The 17,061-nt window shown below is 37.8% G+C and overlaps 1 protein-coding gene and 1 long non-coding RNA gene across 2 annotated transcripts in view; both read left to right on the top strand.

The window, feature by feature from the left end:
- Positions 1-16,480, top strand: part of otud4 (OTU deubiquitinase 4) — a 17,641-nt gene extending 1,161 nt beyond the window's left edge. The window contains exons 2-20 of the mRNA XM_082145528.1: positions 351-434; positions 557-607; positions 766-812; positions 3,692-3,764; positions 3,849-3,930; positions 4,012-4,162; positions 5,531-5,588; positions 5,695-5,818; positions 5,913-5,977; positions 6,797-6,897; positions 8,347-8,465; positions 8,544-8,679; positions 9,961-10,084; positions 11,222-11,306; positions 11,605-11,660; positions 12,017-12,878; positions 14,122-14,298; positions 14,453-14,493; positions 14,600-16,480. Coding sequence (XP_082001654.1) covers positions 351-434; positions 557-607; positions 766-812; positions 3,692-3,764; positions 3,849-3,930; positions 4,012-4,162; positions 5,531-5,588; positions 5,695-5,818; positions 5,913-5,977; positions 6,797-6,897; positions 8,347-8,465; positions 8,544-8,679; positions 9,961-10,084; positions 11,222-11,306; positions 11,605-11,660; positions 12,017-12,878; positions 14,122-14,298; positions 14,453-14,493; positions 14,600-15,724 — 3,561 coding nt within the window. The 3' untranslated portion in view covers positions 15,725-16,480. The remainder of the gene's footprint in view (positions 1-350; positions 435-556; positions 608-765; positions 813-3,691; positions 3,765-3,848; positions 3,931-4,011; positions 4,163-5,530; positions 5,589-5,694; positions 5,819-5,912; positions 5,978-6,796; positions 6,898-8,346; positions 8,466-8,543; positions 8,680-9,960; positions 10,085-11,221; positions 11,307-11,604; positions 11,661-12,016; positions 12,879-14,121; positions 14,299-14,452; positions 14,494-14,599) is intronic.
- LOC309481006 overlaps positions 1-17,061 on the top strand; it is a 96,150-nt gene that overhangs the window by 57,265 nt on the left and 21,824 nt on the right. The gene's annotated exons all lie outside the window — the stretch shown is intronic.

Raw genomic sequence — 17,061 nt, 5'->3', positions numbered from 1 at the left:
TTTTAGATGTTTTATTTAACCTTATAGGATATTGATTATTTGGTAGATGAACTTAAGGATATGTCGAGACTATTGTATATTAATGTTATTCATATTGAATTATTAATGGTGTTAAAACATAAAAAAATATGTAATGGACTCCATGATACAGTTGAGATAAAGTATGCTGAATCATCACTCATGAAGTTTGCTGAATGAATGAATTCAGTGCTTTGTGTTTTGATAAACCTGTTATTCCAGGTTATGAAAGCTGAATGATGAAGTGTAATAAACTGAATGTGTATGGCCGACATCTTTTCTTAGGATCTGACAGGTGTGTGTGTGTGTGTGTGTGTGTGTGTGTTTGACAGGTGTTGCACTGCCAGGGTTTACACACAAAAGTGCGTGCAGCCTGTGTGAATTATCTGAAACAGAACAGATCTAACTATGAGCTGGTGAGATTAAAAATACATTTTATATTCATATATTTACACATTGTAAACACATCAGAAGTGTCAGTTGACCTCTGACCTGTTGTATTAAACTTGTCTTTGTTCTTTCTCAATGTGTGTGGTAGTTTATCGAAGGCGATTTTGAGACGTACCTGGAGAATTTACGGGATCCTCAGGTAACAACAAAACTTTGTACATTCAGGCCGACGCTCTTAACAAAAGTGCTTTAGTTTCTTATAAAAACATTGGACTTGGTTGTGATTTCACAGACTCTCTTAATGTTAAAATGTAGTCATTTCTAACACTCTTTCTCTTTATTCCTCCGTCCGTTTAGAGCTGGGTTGGACAGGTGGAGATCACCGTTTTGGCTGAGCTCTATAAGTGAGAATATTACATTTCCTCATGTCTTTTAACTGCATATTTTGCGGCATGAACTGTGATGATGTCTTGTTCACTGACAGTGAATGGCCAGTTGTGCATTACGCTCATTTGCTCAAAATGGGATTTATAACATGTCTCATTTGACAATGATTCGGTTTTCTTGTTGTGAGTATAAATGATGATCTTGGAGGGAAAAGTGTTTCCTGTGTAAACTGTAAATCGCAGCAGTGCAAAATGCATCATATGATGAACAAGATTATCAGTGCATGAATTCAAGGAATGCAAGCGATTTCTGATCTAGGTTTCTATGTATCATTTTTAAAAAAAAAAGACATTCCTGCATGTGGGCCGAGACAAATCATATAAAACTATGAAATAGGTCAGTAACATGAATTTCTCTTTAAGTGCCCCTATTATGCTATTTTAAAGGGTCCTTTTTAAAGGATTTTGTTTTGGAGTCTCCTATAACAGGTTTACATGCATCTAAGGTAAAAAAATATATAAAAAAATATAATTTTCTCATAATATACACTGCAGCATCAGCTCTTTTCTCACAGTGTCTAAAACCTTTTGATAAAAGTTTCAGTTTCTCTAAACCCTACCTTTCCGTGAGCATACTCCGCTCTGATTGGTCAGATGGCTCAGTCTGTTGTGATTGGTCAACCGCTTACAGTGTTTGTCAGAAACCAAAGACCCACAGTGATACGAACAGTGAATAATGCCATACGTTTTTCCGTATGAATTTCAGCGCAAGTCCTTTGGCCCTATCTGACACCCGGCGCAATGCGGCGCCAAGCGCGACGCAAGTGTTTTTTGCTAGTTTCAGCCTGACGCAGTTATCATTTTCACGTCCTCTGCCACGTTGTTTAAATAGCAAATGCATTTGCGCCCATCTGTGCGCACATGGTCGTGCTGGTCAGGCGTATTGTTGGAGCGTTGCTATTTTGAGGCAACAGAAATAGACTGAGCCATTGACCAACTGAAACCTGGTCTAAAGTCAATGGCGAAATAGATATTTTTTGTTATTTAAAGGAGAACTCCGGTGAATTTTTAAGTTAATCTTGATCGTTTTACCTTTGTGAGTACTGTCTATAGAAAAAAAAAAACGAACCGGATCGGTGCTTGCAACGCGGAGCTGTTACAGTTGATACCCAGAGCTCCCATTCAGCTAAAACGGCAGTTATGGGGGCATAAACCTAAAGAGTGTCTTTGTGCCTCTTAACAGACACAAAATGCAATTAAAATGTCTGTCCAACATGAACAGGGCCCTTACATGACAACAAGATGCGTTTAGCAACTTAGCCATTGTTTAAACTCACCTAAATAGTGTTTTAGACGGCTAGCTGTAGTCTCGCGCTGGAGTCCCGTGGGAACTCAGTTGTAGCCGGAAAAAGGTAAATAGTAAGTGCGCGTGATTTTTTTATTTTTATTTTTTTAAACCACTTCAGCGGAAATCCCGCCCTGCAGCTGATTCTAAGGTTTTCATTGGTCATGTCAATTACAGATTGCCTACACCAAACACTGAGCCCTAAACCTACCCGTCACTGTAACCTAAACCAATGAAATCAGCTGCAGGGCGGGATTTCCGCTGAAGCTACAACTGAGTTCCCACGGGACTTCAGCGCGAGACTACAGCTAGCCGTCTAAAACACTATTTAGGTGAGTTTAAACAATGGCTAAGTTGCTAAACGCATCTTGTTGTCATGTAAGGGCCCTGTTCATGTTGGACAGACATTTTAATTGCATTTTGTGTCTGTTAAGAGGCACAAAGACACTCTTTAGGTTTATGCCCCCATAACTGCCGTTTTAGCTGAATGGGAGCTCTGGGCATTAACTGTAACAGCTTCGCGTTGCAAGCACCAATCCGGTTCGTTTTTTTTTCTATAGACAGTACTCACAAAGGTAAAACGATCAAGATTAACTTAAAAATTCACCGGAGTTCTCCTTTAATGAGCGTTAGTAATGTGTGCCTATAGGCGGATCCACAACGCGTGTACACTCTGCTTATTACACACACACTCTGCTTATTAAACACACAGGGATGCACAGCGGCACACAAACATGCCAAATATTTAAAATAAAAGGATTACAATGTAAAAGATTATTATTGTGTACATAAAGATATGGTGAATCCGGCTTGTCCCTTTGGGATCTGGAGACGGCTTCGTCTTTCCACTATCAAATTCCGACATGTAAATAGCGAATCCGCCGTGGCGCGAGCGCAACTGGCATTTAAAAGGAATGGGAGATGAGACTCTGATTGGTTTAACGTACGTAAATCCCAAAACACACCCATTACTCATTAAGAGAATAGGGACAACCCTTTTAGACCATGCACCGGGAGCGCCGACCATTTTTCCCGTCGTTAAAATAGCAAAAGTGGATTCGGACAAATTTGTTACAAACCTACTTGGGTTCGACCAGGAAGTGAGACTGGAATTACTGACGTCTCGTTTCAGCAGTTCAGAGTCGATTCTTTCTCTGTTTATTTGCACTTTGAGCTTTGAAACTTTGCAGAACTTTTACATTCACAAACAAGCTTTATTACACACTGCATGAAAAGGAAATATCAGAAAAAGCTAAATAAGGGCCCTTTAACGTCAGTGTCCATTGGTATCCACCGCTTTGCTGCTCATTTGCATAAAGTTAATCAATTCTCAACTTTGTTGCATTGCTCGACAACCTCACATTGCATTGAAATCATTGAAATCAAATGACTTCTGTTCACAAAATATTGCTGTCAGGGTGAACGCCGCTTTAGTGTCACAACAATTGTGGCTTTACTTTTAATATCAAAAGATTAAAGTGTATTTTTTATATTAACAAAGTCTAAACTGTTCATTTACTATCTCTGATGGTGTAATGTTTATTTCTTCCAGGCATGATTTCATCATTTTCCAGGTGCCTGATCAACCACCCGTGAACATCACAGAGAACGGCTTCCCTGATAAGGTGCAGACTTGCATTTATGCAAGATAATTTTTTTTTAATTATGGCCGTAACACTGAAATAAATCTCTCTCTCTCTCTCTGTCAGGTGCGACTGTGCTTCCTCAATGGAAACCATTATGACAGTGTTTACCCACAATCTTTTGAGAAAAGTGCTGCTGTTTGTCAGTGTGAGTGCTTCTTCTTTATTCAGTGAATTAATGGTGCGATATGCTTTCAGTGTCAGAACCGAACCGTTTCTCCCTCTCTAGCGATCCTGTACGAGCTGCTGTATGATCGAGTGTGTGGCGTCGAGCGCAGCGTTTTAGGGTCGTGTATGAAAGGAGGAAGAGGACGAGAGAAACTCGACTCAGAAGAATGCAAGAGCAGTGAAGAGTCTGACCTGGAGGAAGACGAGTTCTGGTTCGTATTCGCATGTTTGCATGACACTTTTTCTGTCGCAGCATCTTTTGGACAATGTGATTATAGTTTTTGCAAGTTGTTAAAGAGCGGACGATGCCGTATTGGGCTGGTTTCTTATCTTAATCTATAGGCTTATGATATATCATTAGATACGTTTCCATCCACCTAAATTTCTTTTTTGTGTGTAGCATCTCAAGCACAGTACAAGCATCAGATTGTTACAGAATAAAATGGAGGGAAAAACAAAACAAAAAGTAAACAAGCGTAATAAATGCTCGCATACAAATGAACATATAATCACAGTAATATATGCCTATACATGTAAACAACTAAATGAACCAAAAAAAAAAAAAAAAAAACGTTTTATCCTTAAAATAATCTAAAAATGGCCTCCAAGATTTTAAGAAAAGATCGGGTTTCATTTCAAACTCCAAATGTAATCTTTTCAAGTTTGAGGGCAAAAAGTAGGTCAAAAACCCACTGATGGAAGGTTGGAGGAGATGGCAGCTTCCAATGAATTAGTTAGTATAAGTCGTCTAGCCAACAGTGTGCAAAGTGCAATATTACCCATCTGTAAACCTGTGAGTTTAACCTTTTCCGTAAGAACCCCAAATATAGCTATCAATGGGTTGGGGTCTATTACTGTGGTAAACATTTCTGAGAAACAACAAAAAAAATTATGTGAATTTGGTGATACCGCAAAAAAAACACTGAATGTATATAAATTTACATCACATTTACCGAATAATTCCCTCGATGCGCAATAAAAACTGATGTGACTTTCCCTCAGCAGAGGCTGTGATTGGATAACTGGAGTAACCAGCGGACCAATCAAATCACAGCATCTTAAATGTTATTTTGGTGGCTCTGAAACACCTGAGTCAAAGTCTGTCATCAGAATGATTTGGGTCAATTCCCTCCAGAAGCGTCTCACACGATTGCATTCACAGACACCAGCATCCGAACGTTTATTGCATTTCCTCATTTATGATGGAAGTTAAAAGAGCCACTGTTTCCTCCCCGATCGCAGCAACTTCCATTTTTATTACAGATATTTTGCGCCAATTTCCCAGGAAGTGACGATTTTGTTCCCTTGAACACATGGGATGGAAACGGTGCTTTATTTGCAAATGTTTTATGCAATATTCCAATTTTGCACATTAGTTAAATTTGCAGCTTTGGATGGAAACACAGCTTTTGTTTTATGATCCAGTCATTTCCAATGATGAAATCAAGTCCTGCCCTACATTTTGATCTGCTTCACTTGGAAATATGTATCAACACAGGTTAAATACATTGCAAATACAATTTCATAACTAGTTTTATTAAACATGTTGGTGTGTGTGTGTGTGTATTTGGTCTTGTTAGGTCCAGTGAAAGTGGAGAAAAGACGACCAATGTGATGAACGTCAGACCGCCGCCGAGGGTGATTTCTTCTCTCTTGATTGATAGATTGATATTTCAGTGTTTTTGATGACACTCTGTATAATATTGTATATAATATTGTGGTAACGAGTCTATGTGTGCTTCAGGGTCGTGGGAGGGGCCAGTCTCGAGGAAGGGGGCGTGGCCATCTGTCCGCTAAGGCACAAAAGTCCCTAAACCCCGCCCTCTACAGGAACGTGGAGTATGACGTGTGGCTCCGCTCTAAACGAAGTACATTATATTTTTTGTTACTGTTTTGAAATTTAGTTAGTATCTTGATTGAATGATTTATATTAATATTTTTAATCACTATGTGCATGTTTAGTTCAACAGCAGCGAGATTTCTGCATTGCCGCAGGAATGCAATACGCTATCGGAGACAAGTGCAAGGTTAGCAGTGCGTGTGTTGACATTTTAAGCATTTGCATTTGATTAATACAGGTTCACACCATTTAAAGGTTTGGAGTGAGGATCAAACTACTGATCAAAAGTACAGTGAAAATTGTGAAATATTATTACAATTTAAAATGACTGTTTTCTATATGAATATACAGTAAAGTGTAATTTATTCCTGTGATCAAAGCTGAATTTTCAGCATCATTACTCCAGTCTTCAGTGTCACATGATCCTTCAGAAATCATTCTAATATGATGATTTGATGCTCAAGAAACATTCATTATTATTATCAATGTTAAAAACAAATTGTGCTTATTAATATTTTTGTGGAAACACTGATACATTTAATTTTTCATGATTCTTTGATGAATAGAAAGTACAAAAGAACAGCATTTATTTGAAATAGAATCTTTTGTAACATTATAAATGTCTTCACTGTCACTTTTGATCAATTTAATGGATCCTTGCTGAATAAAAGTATTAATTTCTTTAAAAAACAAACAAAACAAAACATCTTACTGACCCCAAAGTTTTGAACAGTAGTCTATGCATATGCTGTTAATATTTTTTTAAAAATTATAATTTATTATATATTTCCCTGCTTTTGTTTTGATTAATTTAATACTTTTATGTTGTTTTAATATGTATTTTTGTGCTTTTTAATTGTTATTTGTATTTTTTTTAACTTAGTCACTACTTGCTTTTTGTTTAAAACACCTTGTGAAGCATTTTACATATGAAATCCATATCTACACATCAGATGTGTTATTATCTTCAGAGCTGTCTTGATTTAGTGTCCTCTGTCCTCCTCAGGTGCAGCTGAGTGGCAGTAATCGCTTCTATAACGCTTACGTTCAGGAAGTCAGTCCTGAAAATGGGCCAGTCACTGTGTTTATTGAGGAACTCAACAGACCGTACGTGTTTTATATTTATCTCTGTATGTGTGTGAAGGTGTTTTCAGAGACTTCTGGGTAAGCTCAGAATGGCACACTTCCTACTGTTTTAGAAAGAGGAGTATGCAGTATGTATACTGGGCATGGACTGTGGATGTGCAGTGGACACTATTTAAATAAAAAGCAATATGCAGTATATATTATAGCAGTATGTACTTTACACAGTACAGTAGTATTCAATTCCATACATCGCCAAAGTCGTAAATCTGACTGAATGTGCTGTGAATTTTAACTGCCTTATCTAGTGCAGGGAGATTTTATATATATATATAAAATAATAAATTAAAAAATTAAAATAAAATAAAAAACAGTAATATTGTTAAATATTGACAATTTAAAATAACTGTTTTCTATTTTAATATATTTTAAAATGTAATTTATTCTTGTGAATAAAAAGCTGAATTTTCAGCATCATTACTCCAGTCTCCATGATCCTTCAGAAATCATTCTAATGATCATTTGATGCTCAAAACAATTCCTTATTATTATCATGTTTTTTTTTCAAGATTCTTTGATGAATAGAAAGTTAAAAAGAGCAGCATTTATTTAAAATAGAATCTTTTGTAACATTATAAATGTCTTTACTGCAACTTTTGACCAATCTAATTCATCCTTGATGAATAAAAGTATTGATTTATTTTATTCCCCCCCCCCAAAAAATTTAAATAAAAATTCTTACAGACCCCAAACTTTTGAAGTAGTGTTTGAGTAGTGTTTAACCTTACAAAAGCTTTCTATTTCAGATAAATGCTGCTCTTTTGAACTTTCTATTCATCAAAGAATCCTGAAATAAAAATGTAAATAACTGTTTTTAACATTGATAATAATCATAAATGTTTCTTGATCATCAAATCATCATATTAGAATGATTTCTGAAGGATCATGTGACACTGAAGACTGGAGTAATGATGCTGAAAATTCAGCTTTGATCACAGGAATAAATTACATTTTACTATATATTCACATAGAAAACAGCTGTTTTACATTGTAATAATATTTCCCAATATTACTGTTTTTTGTATTTTTAATCAAATAAATGCAGAAGAAACCTCTTTTAAAAACATTAAAAATCTTACCAATCCAAAACTTTTGAATGGCAGTGTATGTGTGTATATGTATATACTGTATATAAATTGCTCTTTGTATCGATATAAAATTCTGAGTCAAATTATTATTATTTTTTATTTACATTAACCAACAGGCAATACCATGGAAATTCCTTGATTAAAAATATTTTGTTGCTTTTATTTTTAAAAGAAAGAAAATATCTTTAAGACAAAAACGAATTGTTTTACTTAAAATGTATATTCTTAGCCCTAAAATAACAATATACAATATTAAGCTATTAATCACCTTGTGCATTCCCTTGTGTGTGTGTGTGTGTGTGTGTGTGTGTGTGTGTGTGTTTAGACAAACTGTGCCATTGTTGAGTTTGCGTCTTCCATCTGAAGAGCCTCAGACATGGCAGACGGTGTCAGACAAGAGCAAAAGACACAGCGTACCGAACAACGGCGCGCAGACGCCCTCCGGTACGGTCTCTCCAGATCAAAAACACACTTGAATGGCGTCAACTCACACACACTCACTGTCTGGGTTTCTCAATGCAGAATGGGAGAGCAGAGGAGGTCGGAAGTCAAACAAAGCCCCGCCTCAGTCAGCGTCCAGTGGGCGAGTTCATAAGCAACACTCCTGGCCTCCGCAAACCTTCCCGGACGAGCCGGCGGGTGGACGCAACAAGTTCAGGTGCGCTTCACTGGCCTGTAGTTAAAAACATCACACACTTTATTTTTAACACCTGCATTTTGTGTCTCATTTTCAGTGTTGGGGAAAGTTACTTTTAAAAGTAATGCATTACAATATTGCGTTACTCCCCCAAAAAAGTAACTAATTTTGTAACAACAAAATTAGTAACAACTTTTTATGAAAAGTAATGCGTTACATTACTTTTGCGTTACTTTTTCTTAGGTGAGCTGGGCTTGTTTGTTAACCCTAACCCTAACAACAAAAAAAGTTATATTTTTTATAATAATAATAATAAAACTTTTTTTGTTGTTATTAAAAAACGAAGAACAATAGGAGACAGGAGAAGGAAGTTCAACACTCTTATTTCTAAATCTAATCTAAAGTGATTTTTGCTTATTCGTATGGTTGAATTAGATCATTGAAGGTCAGCAGCAAAAAGTAAATTTGTGTAATTTAATATAGTTAATTATAAAAGTCTTGTGTAAAATTCTGAGATTGCATTTTACTGTTTTTATTCATTTTGAGGAATACTAAATGTTTTCGTGTAAGAGAGTTGAGTAAATGCATGTTCACATTTAGTCTAGAACTAAAATAACCATCATTTATAAACAACACACACACACACACACACACACACACACACACACACACACACACACACACACACACACACACACACACACACACACACACACTCAGCACCTCCTCACTTTATTTCTCAACATGGGGACAGGAGAGCTGTCAGTCAATAAATGTGAAAAAGTAACTAGCGTTACTTTTTTGAAAAAGTAACTTCGATATTTTGTTGTAAATTGAAAAAGTATTTATTTATTTATACGTTTATTTATATAGGGACAGTACAGAAAAACATGATTCCAGTCGAAAACTGGAAAATATGTATTGCACATCGAGAATGTAGCATTAGTTAATTTGCGCCTCGGGTCCCTAGAAAACCTACTGATCATAGAATAAAGATAATACAACATGTCATTTATACACATACAAATACAAACCTAAATGACCTGTACCTATTTTAAGGATGCTCCCAACCCCTGGCATGAATAACTAATTGAAACAAACATTTATTAAATTTAAATATGCATGCAGTTCTGGTTTAGTAATGCGTAACTTAACTAGTTACTTGAAAAAGTAATCTGATTACGTAACTCAAGTTACTTGTAATGATACCCCCAACAATGCTCATTTTGTGCAGAAAGATGCTTCTAAAGACACTTGATTTGTGTAAACTTTGAAATTTTTGCTGGTTTGATGTGTTTGCAGACGATCCGATCAGCGCAGCAGTCCTGTGTGTGTTCTTCCAGAGGAGGAAGAGGAGAGCGTCGTGTTGGAGCTTCTTCACAAAGACGAGCACAACTTTCCCTCGCTCGGAACAAGCCCTCAAACGGTGCAGCTCTTGCAAACACATTTACCTTTTATAGTGTGAGGTGAAACATGATATTCAGGTTAAATAATGTTTGGCGGGACTTCGTTTTTCCGGTGCATGGTGATATTATTGGTTTTTCCACGCCCCATGACTGGGGTTATGCCAGCAGAAAAAAACATTGTTATTAGGGCTGAAACGATTCATCGAGTTACTCGATTAACTCGATTACAAAAATTCCTCAAGGCAAAAACTCCTCGCCTCGTTAAATTCCTATGACGCGCACTATACGCGCAGGGATCTGATTGTTTCATACGGACCGTTGTTCAATGTTCAGGAAGCACACCATAGCACGTGATACATTTTGAATTTAGTTGGCGCGATGGCGGAGAGTAAAGATAAACGCAACTTTTAAATACGTAATTAAATTTTTTTAAACAAAATTATAGGCTTAAGTGCAGGGTCCGAAAGTTGGTCGTTTTGTCGCTATGGTCACACACACACACACACACACACACACACACACACACACACACACACACACACACACACACACATACATATATATATTATATAAACACAAACTTTTATGTTAGATGCGATTTATCGATTTGACAGCACAATAACAATTTGTTATTGTGCTGTCAAATCGATAAATCGCATCTAACATAAAAGTTTGTGTTTATATAATGTGTGTGTGTGTGTGTGTGTGTGTATATATTATGTGTTAGATGCGATTAATCGCGATTATTCGATTTGATTCCACTATCCTCAACACAACTTTTCTTAATAATATGCATTCAAAAATAGAGACATTTATTAAGAAAGTTAATTAGGGTCATATTTCATTCACCCTGATTTTATCTTTCAAAGTTTTCCGCAAAGTACATTTATTTATATATACGCTTTATTCAATACATATTGTTTCAAAGCAGCTTTACAGTTATAAGAAAATAACAGAATCAATTATGCAGACTTCATAAAATATGAGACCGTCTTAATTCTGCTTTAAAGAAGCTCTAAAAACCTCAGTAGCGCCTTTATTCAGCTCAAGTCAGTTCAGTGCTAGTACTCTAGTACAGTACTTGTGTAAAGTACTTCACCTAATGACAAAGATACAAATGCATATATTTGTGCTATAATAGTTTCCTCTGAATTTAGGCCACTGCTGGTGAGGTCGTGAAGAAAGGTGGGGAAAGGAAAGGCTCTCGGAAGAAGGAACAGAAGGAGTGTGTTTCAGAGACAGGTGAAGCTCCGCCCCCTTTATATCCAGGTTTAACTAAATTGCCAGGCTGAAGAAATTCTAGGCCTCTAAATAATACATATTCTAAATATACATTATAAAGAAGCAAGTATAATATATATAACAACAAATATTTGCTTCTTTACCATGTACATTTATACATAAGCTTAAACATACAACACAATGGACAGTCACTTTTAAAAAATATTGCATTGCCTTGATATTGCTAACATGGCTGATCATATTTTTATTTATAAATGGAATTATTATCCTGAAGTTTATTTTGGTTTTCGGCTTTCAGAAACATCCCAGAGGCCTGTACAGAGACAGAAGAGCGCCACTGACGAAAAACCTGGGGTGAGTTGCATTGAGTCATTTACGTGGATAACCGCTGATTCAGGACTATTTATTATGGCTTTGTTTAAACTGTTGACAGGTGCTCCCAATTTGCACACTTAATTGCATACCAATTTGCATAACTCTGTTCTGTTTTGTAGAATAAATTGTGGGGGGCATCAGGCTCTGATGCTGAATGACAAAATAACCTTATAAAATTCATACACTACAAAATTGAGTATATAATATAAGTGCATAGTGTGTAGTGCGTCATTTGGTACTCAACTTATGTCTTTTTTAACCAAGAGATAACCAAGTATACTAGAAAGTGTTCTAATCACCATCCTTACAAGTTGCTGGTTTATATTGTGTTCTAGATAAGGGTTTCTGAGGAACCAGTGCAGAGATCTTCTCCAACAATAAAAGAGAAATTAAAAGAGAAACCCATGCCTGTCTCTCCATCTCCACATCCTGCTGTTATCTCCTCTGGCCCCAAAACAGTCCCATCTTCATCTCAGACTTCATCTGCTACTGCCCCTGGTCTTGATAAATCCTCTCTTGAGGCAAAGACCCCTATTCAACCAAAGAATAGCCATGCTCGAACCCCTTACAACAGTCAGTTGGTGTCCACTTTAGCCCCTTCACAGCCCATATCAGTGGCAGCAGTCTCAGTCCCCACCCTTACATCTATTCAATCTGCCCCTGCATTGAAACCGTCCCAACCCTCATTGCAAACTGCCCCAGTGCTCCCCACATCTGAGCATATTTCCCACCCCAGTCAAGCACCATCTCAGATTAACTTGGTTGCATCTCCGATCACCCCTGTCCAAGTACCTGCTGCTATCCCAACTCAAACAACTCTGGCATCTTGTGGCTCAATCCCAGATGCCCCCGTTGAATCCACCCCGTCCCTTCAAACCACTTTTATTTCCAATCCACCCCTCTTACCTGCCTCTGCAATACCTGTTTCTGGCCAAGCTCCGGCAGCTGCCCGTATACTAGATGCCCCAGAACCGCCTTCTACCACCCTTCCCATTGATGGAAGAAGTGGTCCACCAATTGCCCAAAAGACTGTAGATCCTCATACCACTATGACACCAATCCCACTTTCCCAAGCTTCTCTCCCCTCAATCTCCCCTCCCTCTGGTCCTGCCCATGCTCCACTTCCAGACTTACCTCAGTCCTCATGCAATGCATCAGATCCACAACCCTGTGAAACATCAGCCATACCTTCCTCTGGTAAGTTTTGTCTGATTAAGACTTAAGGTCCTTGCACACGGAGTCTGAAATTTCCATAGACTGTAGAAAAATATGGATGTAGTGTCCTGTAGGTTTCTAAAGAGCAATTTTGAAGCCCAAAGTGGGCGGAGCTGGCCGTCGCCATCTTGGTGTCGTGATAAACTGCAAATGGGCAAAGAGGCGGGATTAGCTGAGGTGACGTGACGCTAACAGACAGCAGACAAATGGCTAGTAGTGACAGCAGCGGCAATCCACCTGTCACTCAAGTGGCCACGCCCTTAATTTTGCAGAACTTTAAAGCGTAATATAATTTAAACGGATGAGTTATAAAAAAATTCACCTCCCTCACAGTTTTCATGAAGGGCAAAATTAGCTATATGGACCAAAACCCCTTTTTTACACCAGGTTGTAAACATATATTTTTCTGCTGTAAAGTTGGGCATATTAATATGGGGATCTATGGGATTGACTCTCTTTTGGAGCCTGTCTCTAGTGGCCAGTTGATGAATTGCAGTTTAAGTCACTTCCGTTTTGGATTCAAGAGAGAGACCTGAAAGGTTGCCGCTTGTTTTTTTTTAAATTCGTTATCCTAAAAATTAGTCAAGCACAGAAACCTAGAGTCCTATGCGTATTAATACGTTGCGAAAAAAACCGCAAAACAATACAAAATGGAGTCTTCAAGCAGTGAGGATGATTTTGTTGTGCTCTCTCTTTTCTTAAAAAGAGAAAAAGAAAGGAAATGTTGGGTCCATCCAGTCCTGAGATTGGGTAGAGAGGAAGGAGAGTTTTCTGCGGGATTATCCTGAGTGATTCAACATTTACTTCAGGATGTCAGTGGCTCAGTTTGATACTTTGCTAGCAATACTGGAGCCACATATAAAAAAAACGACAGAATTTCCGTAAACCAATTGATCTTGAACAATTCTGGAAATTGGCATTCGCTTGTACGGTGGCTCTGAATTGTCAAAATACCTTTTAAAATACTTGCTACGGATGCGAAAAACACAAAATTGAACCCGATCCAAATTTTTTTATGGCGGACGAAAGATTTGGAGGCCGTGTGTAAACATGATTGACACAATGTGAGGTCGTATTTATTTTTTAACGTGTGAACATTTTGAATTTCTTGTGCAAGGACCTTTAGACATGACATTACTTGAAATGCATCAAGTAAATCTGGTTACAAATGTTGACTTCCTAGTCAAATCAACCAAGTTCTCACAGAGCATCTCTTGTCCGCCAGGTGTAGCCCCTGCTCCTGACCACCCATCCCAACCCCAACAAATCCCCTATCCTCATCTCCAATGGTCTCAGCTCCTCCAGGACCCAGTTTATCCAGGATTCCCCCTGAATGAGAAAGGAGAGCTGGAACCACTGCCTCCCTTTTCCCTTTCCCAAAAAGGAGATGACCTTCCACAAGGTAATGAAAACCCCAGAGATCTGACATATACCTGTAAAAGCTATTGAATTGACTACAATATCCTCTCAGTTGCTCATTATTCAAGGCTATATGGCAATTTGTAATCTTAGAAATTAAATTTTTAATCTTAGAAATGCTTTCTGTACTATTTCAGATATCAATGTCCTCAAGTTCTTCTTCAACCTCGGTGTCAAGGTACACTTCTTCTTTGCATTTGTTGCTTCTTTAATGGCTTCATTAATGGCTATCACTATTTATGGAATTACATAGAAGTGTATTCACATACTCCCAATGTCCTCAGGCATACTCTCAGCCGATGTTTCCTCCCATCATTTATCTGGGTCCACTTAACCAAGCCTATCAGATGCACATCAGAGGGCCTCCTCTTCCTTCCTCTGACTCTCCCTCAAATCCCACAATGACTTCATGGCAACCAGAAAACCCTTCTCCTCCTCAGAATTTGAGCTCAATCCCTGACTCCTCATTGGAGAGCCATGCTCCCGTTGCACCGGAACCAGTTGGTAGTGGTCCTGTTGGTCCCTTAGAGGTGGGAGGGTACAGTGATCATCCTCAATCCCTTCCGATGCAGGTCCCACCAAGAATACCAATGCCCTGGTCAACTTCTTCTGGCCAAAGTGCCTATGCTGGGAATTACCCAGCTTCCCCTCATATGCAGTTTTCAGCACAACCCTGTCCACCTCATGGGAATCAGATGTATTCGCCTTCATCTGTTGGGTACCATCATATCCCACCTCCACCAATGCCTCATGAAGCCTTAAACCATGTTCCTCATGGTCGGATGGATGTCTTGCCATTTGTTCATCCCACATTGGATAGAGGTCAAGAAAATGGCCAGAGACCTATGAATATGAACCCCCAGTATGGGTCCATGCATAAGATCACTGGCTTTCCAGGAACCCAACCTCAGTTGAGTGGTGGTGATTACAAGCCGGTCGATATTCCCGTTTCAATGGCCACAATGCAACCTCAACACTATCCCGGAGCTTGTCCTGTTGTACAACCTTTCCAGCTCGGCCAAATGCAAGGAGACATGACGGGATTGACCTCTCTAGCCAATGGGAACTTAGGAAGACTTGGGGGAATCTACGCAAAGAACCTCCACGCTGGACAATTTGCTGAAGATCCTTCCCGCCTCGTCCACGCGTATTCTCCCGATGAAAATTGGTCAGTTGAAGAGATGGAGATTCCCAATGTGGATCTCAGAATCGGCCAGTCCTACTATAGCCAGTCCTATAGAGGTGGAGGAAGACGTGGCCAAGATGATAGAGGTGGATATCGAGGACGGAGTCACCGGGCCCGGAAAGATTACTCCAGTCGAGGTAGACCGGATGACCAGTCGTCCTATAGACATTATGGGAGACGAGGCCCAGGGCCAAGGGTCGGGATGCAGATGCCATATCAGTGATGCTTAAATGCTGGATATACACTTGTTTTTGGTTTACAATGATGTCAGATACACAAAATCTGTTTGTATTTTTGGGTGGCTTTTGGTACATTATTGATTAGTAATATATCCAATGTTTTTAACTGTTTTCTGTCTTTCTCCCCACACACATTATTGTTTAAAAGTAAAGCAACTCGGTTTCATGTTTTGATTTCACAAAAGCCTAGTGGAAATGTTTGTTTGCATAGATGTTGTAATAAAATCTAATAAATAATCTAGTAATTTTTTTTTTTTTTTGGATTTCTTGTTGAGCTGAATGCACTTCCCCTTCATGCACACTAAAAGGGAAAAAACATAGATCATACCATTATATTGGTTTGAATGTATAAATGTTTCAGATCTATGTGAATTTGATTATAATAATTTTCCTTTCCAATATTTTTTAAATTCAAAGTTATATGTCAAGAATGTTCTACATCTTTTAGCATGTTTTTTTTTGACTGTCTTAAAAATTAGACTTTTCCTGAAAAGCTTGTAAAAGATTCAACTTGTGCTATAAAGCGTATAATGGTGTAGCATCTCACCTGACACAGCAAAGTGCCTTTTTGTCATGTTTTACTTGTGTATTTTTTGGGGGATTTCAATATAATTGGTTTCCTTTGACCACGTCTTTATCGTGCACTTTCAACCTCTTCCAGATGAACGTTGATGCCTCTAAATAAATTAAATTTCTGATCCAAAGATGTTGTTTTAACACCAAATAAACGCCTAACAAGATCTTTCTCGGTTGTCGTCTTTCCATTTATCAGTTGCAATTCCCTCCAAGGAATTTATCTTTTTTATATATTTGACCAGTAAAATTATATTCCTCTTATTTTCACGTGTCAATTATAGTGTTCTCTCACTAAGGTCTATTGAAGGAAATTCTAATTACATTATCAGAAAAAATGAAGTACATTCAGGTAAATGTAGTTTTGACACCAATTAAATGTCAAAGAACATCCTTCTCTTTTGTAATCTTTACATAAAGTTAGTTTTTAGTTGCAACTTGACACTTTTTGCCTTTGAGATGACTGGAAAAAATGTTTTCCCAATAAACCTGAGAATGTGGTTTTGACACAAAATAAACAAATTTTCCAATTCAAAGTACTTTTTTTTTTTTTTTGTGATTTCACATCAGAAGTCAGTTTTTAGCTGCAATTCCTTTAAAAGATGATTGATTTAGTTGTAGTTTTGACACCAAATAAACAAATTTTCAAATTCAAATGAAAATAAATTTTTTTTGGAGTTATGATTTTTCCATTTGAAGTCAGTTTTTAGTGGCAGTTCTTTAAAAAAGGTGAAGTAAATGTAGTTTT

Source organism: Leuciscus leuciscus, assembly GCF_965113295.1.
Source record: "Leuciscus leuciscus genome assembly, chromosome: 18".
Lineage (NCBI taxonomy): Eukaryota > Metazoa > Chordata > Actinopteri > Cypriniformes > Leuciscidae > Leuciscus > Leuciscus leuciscus.
Note: the sequence above shows the minus strand (reverse complement) of the source record. Positions and strands in the feature narration are given on the sequence as shown.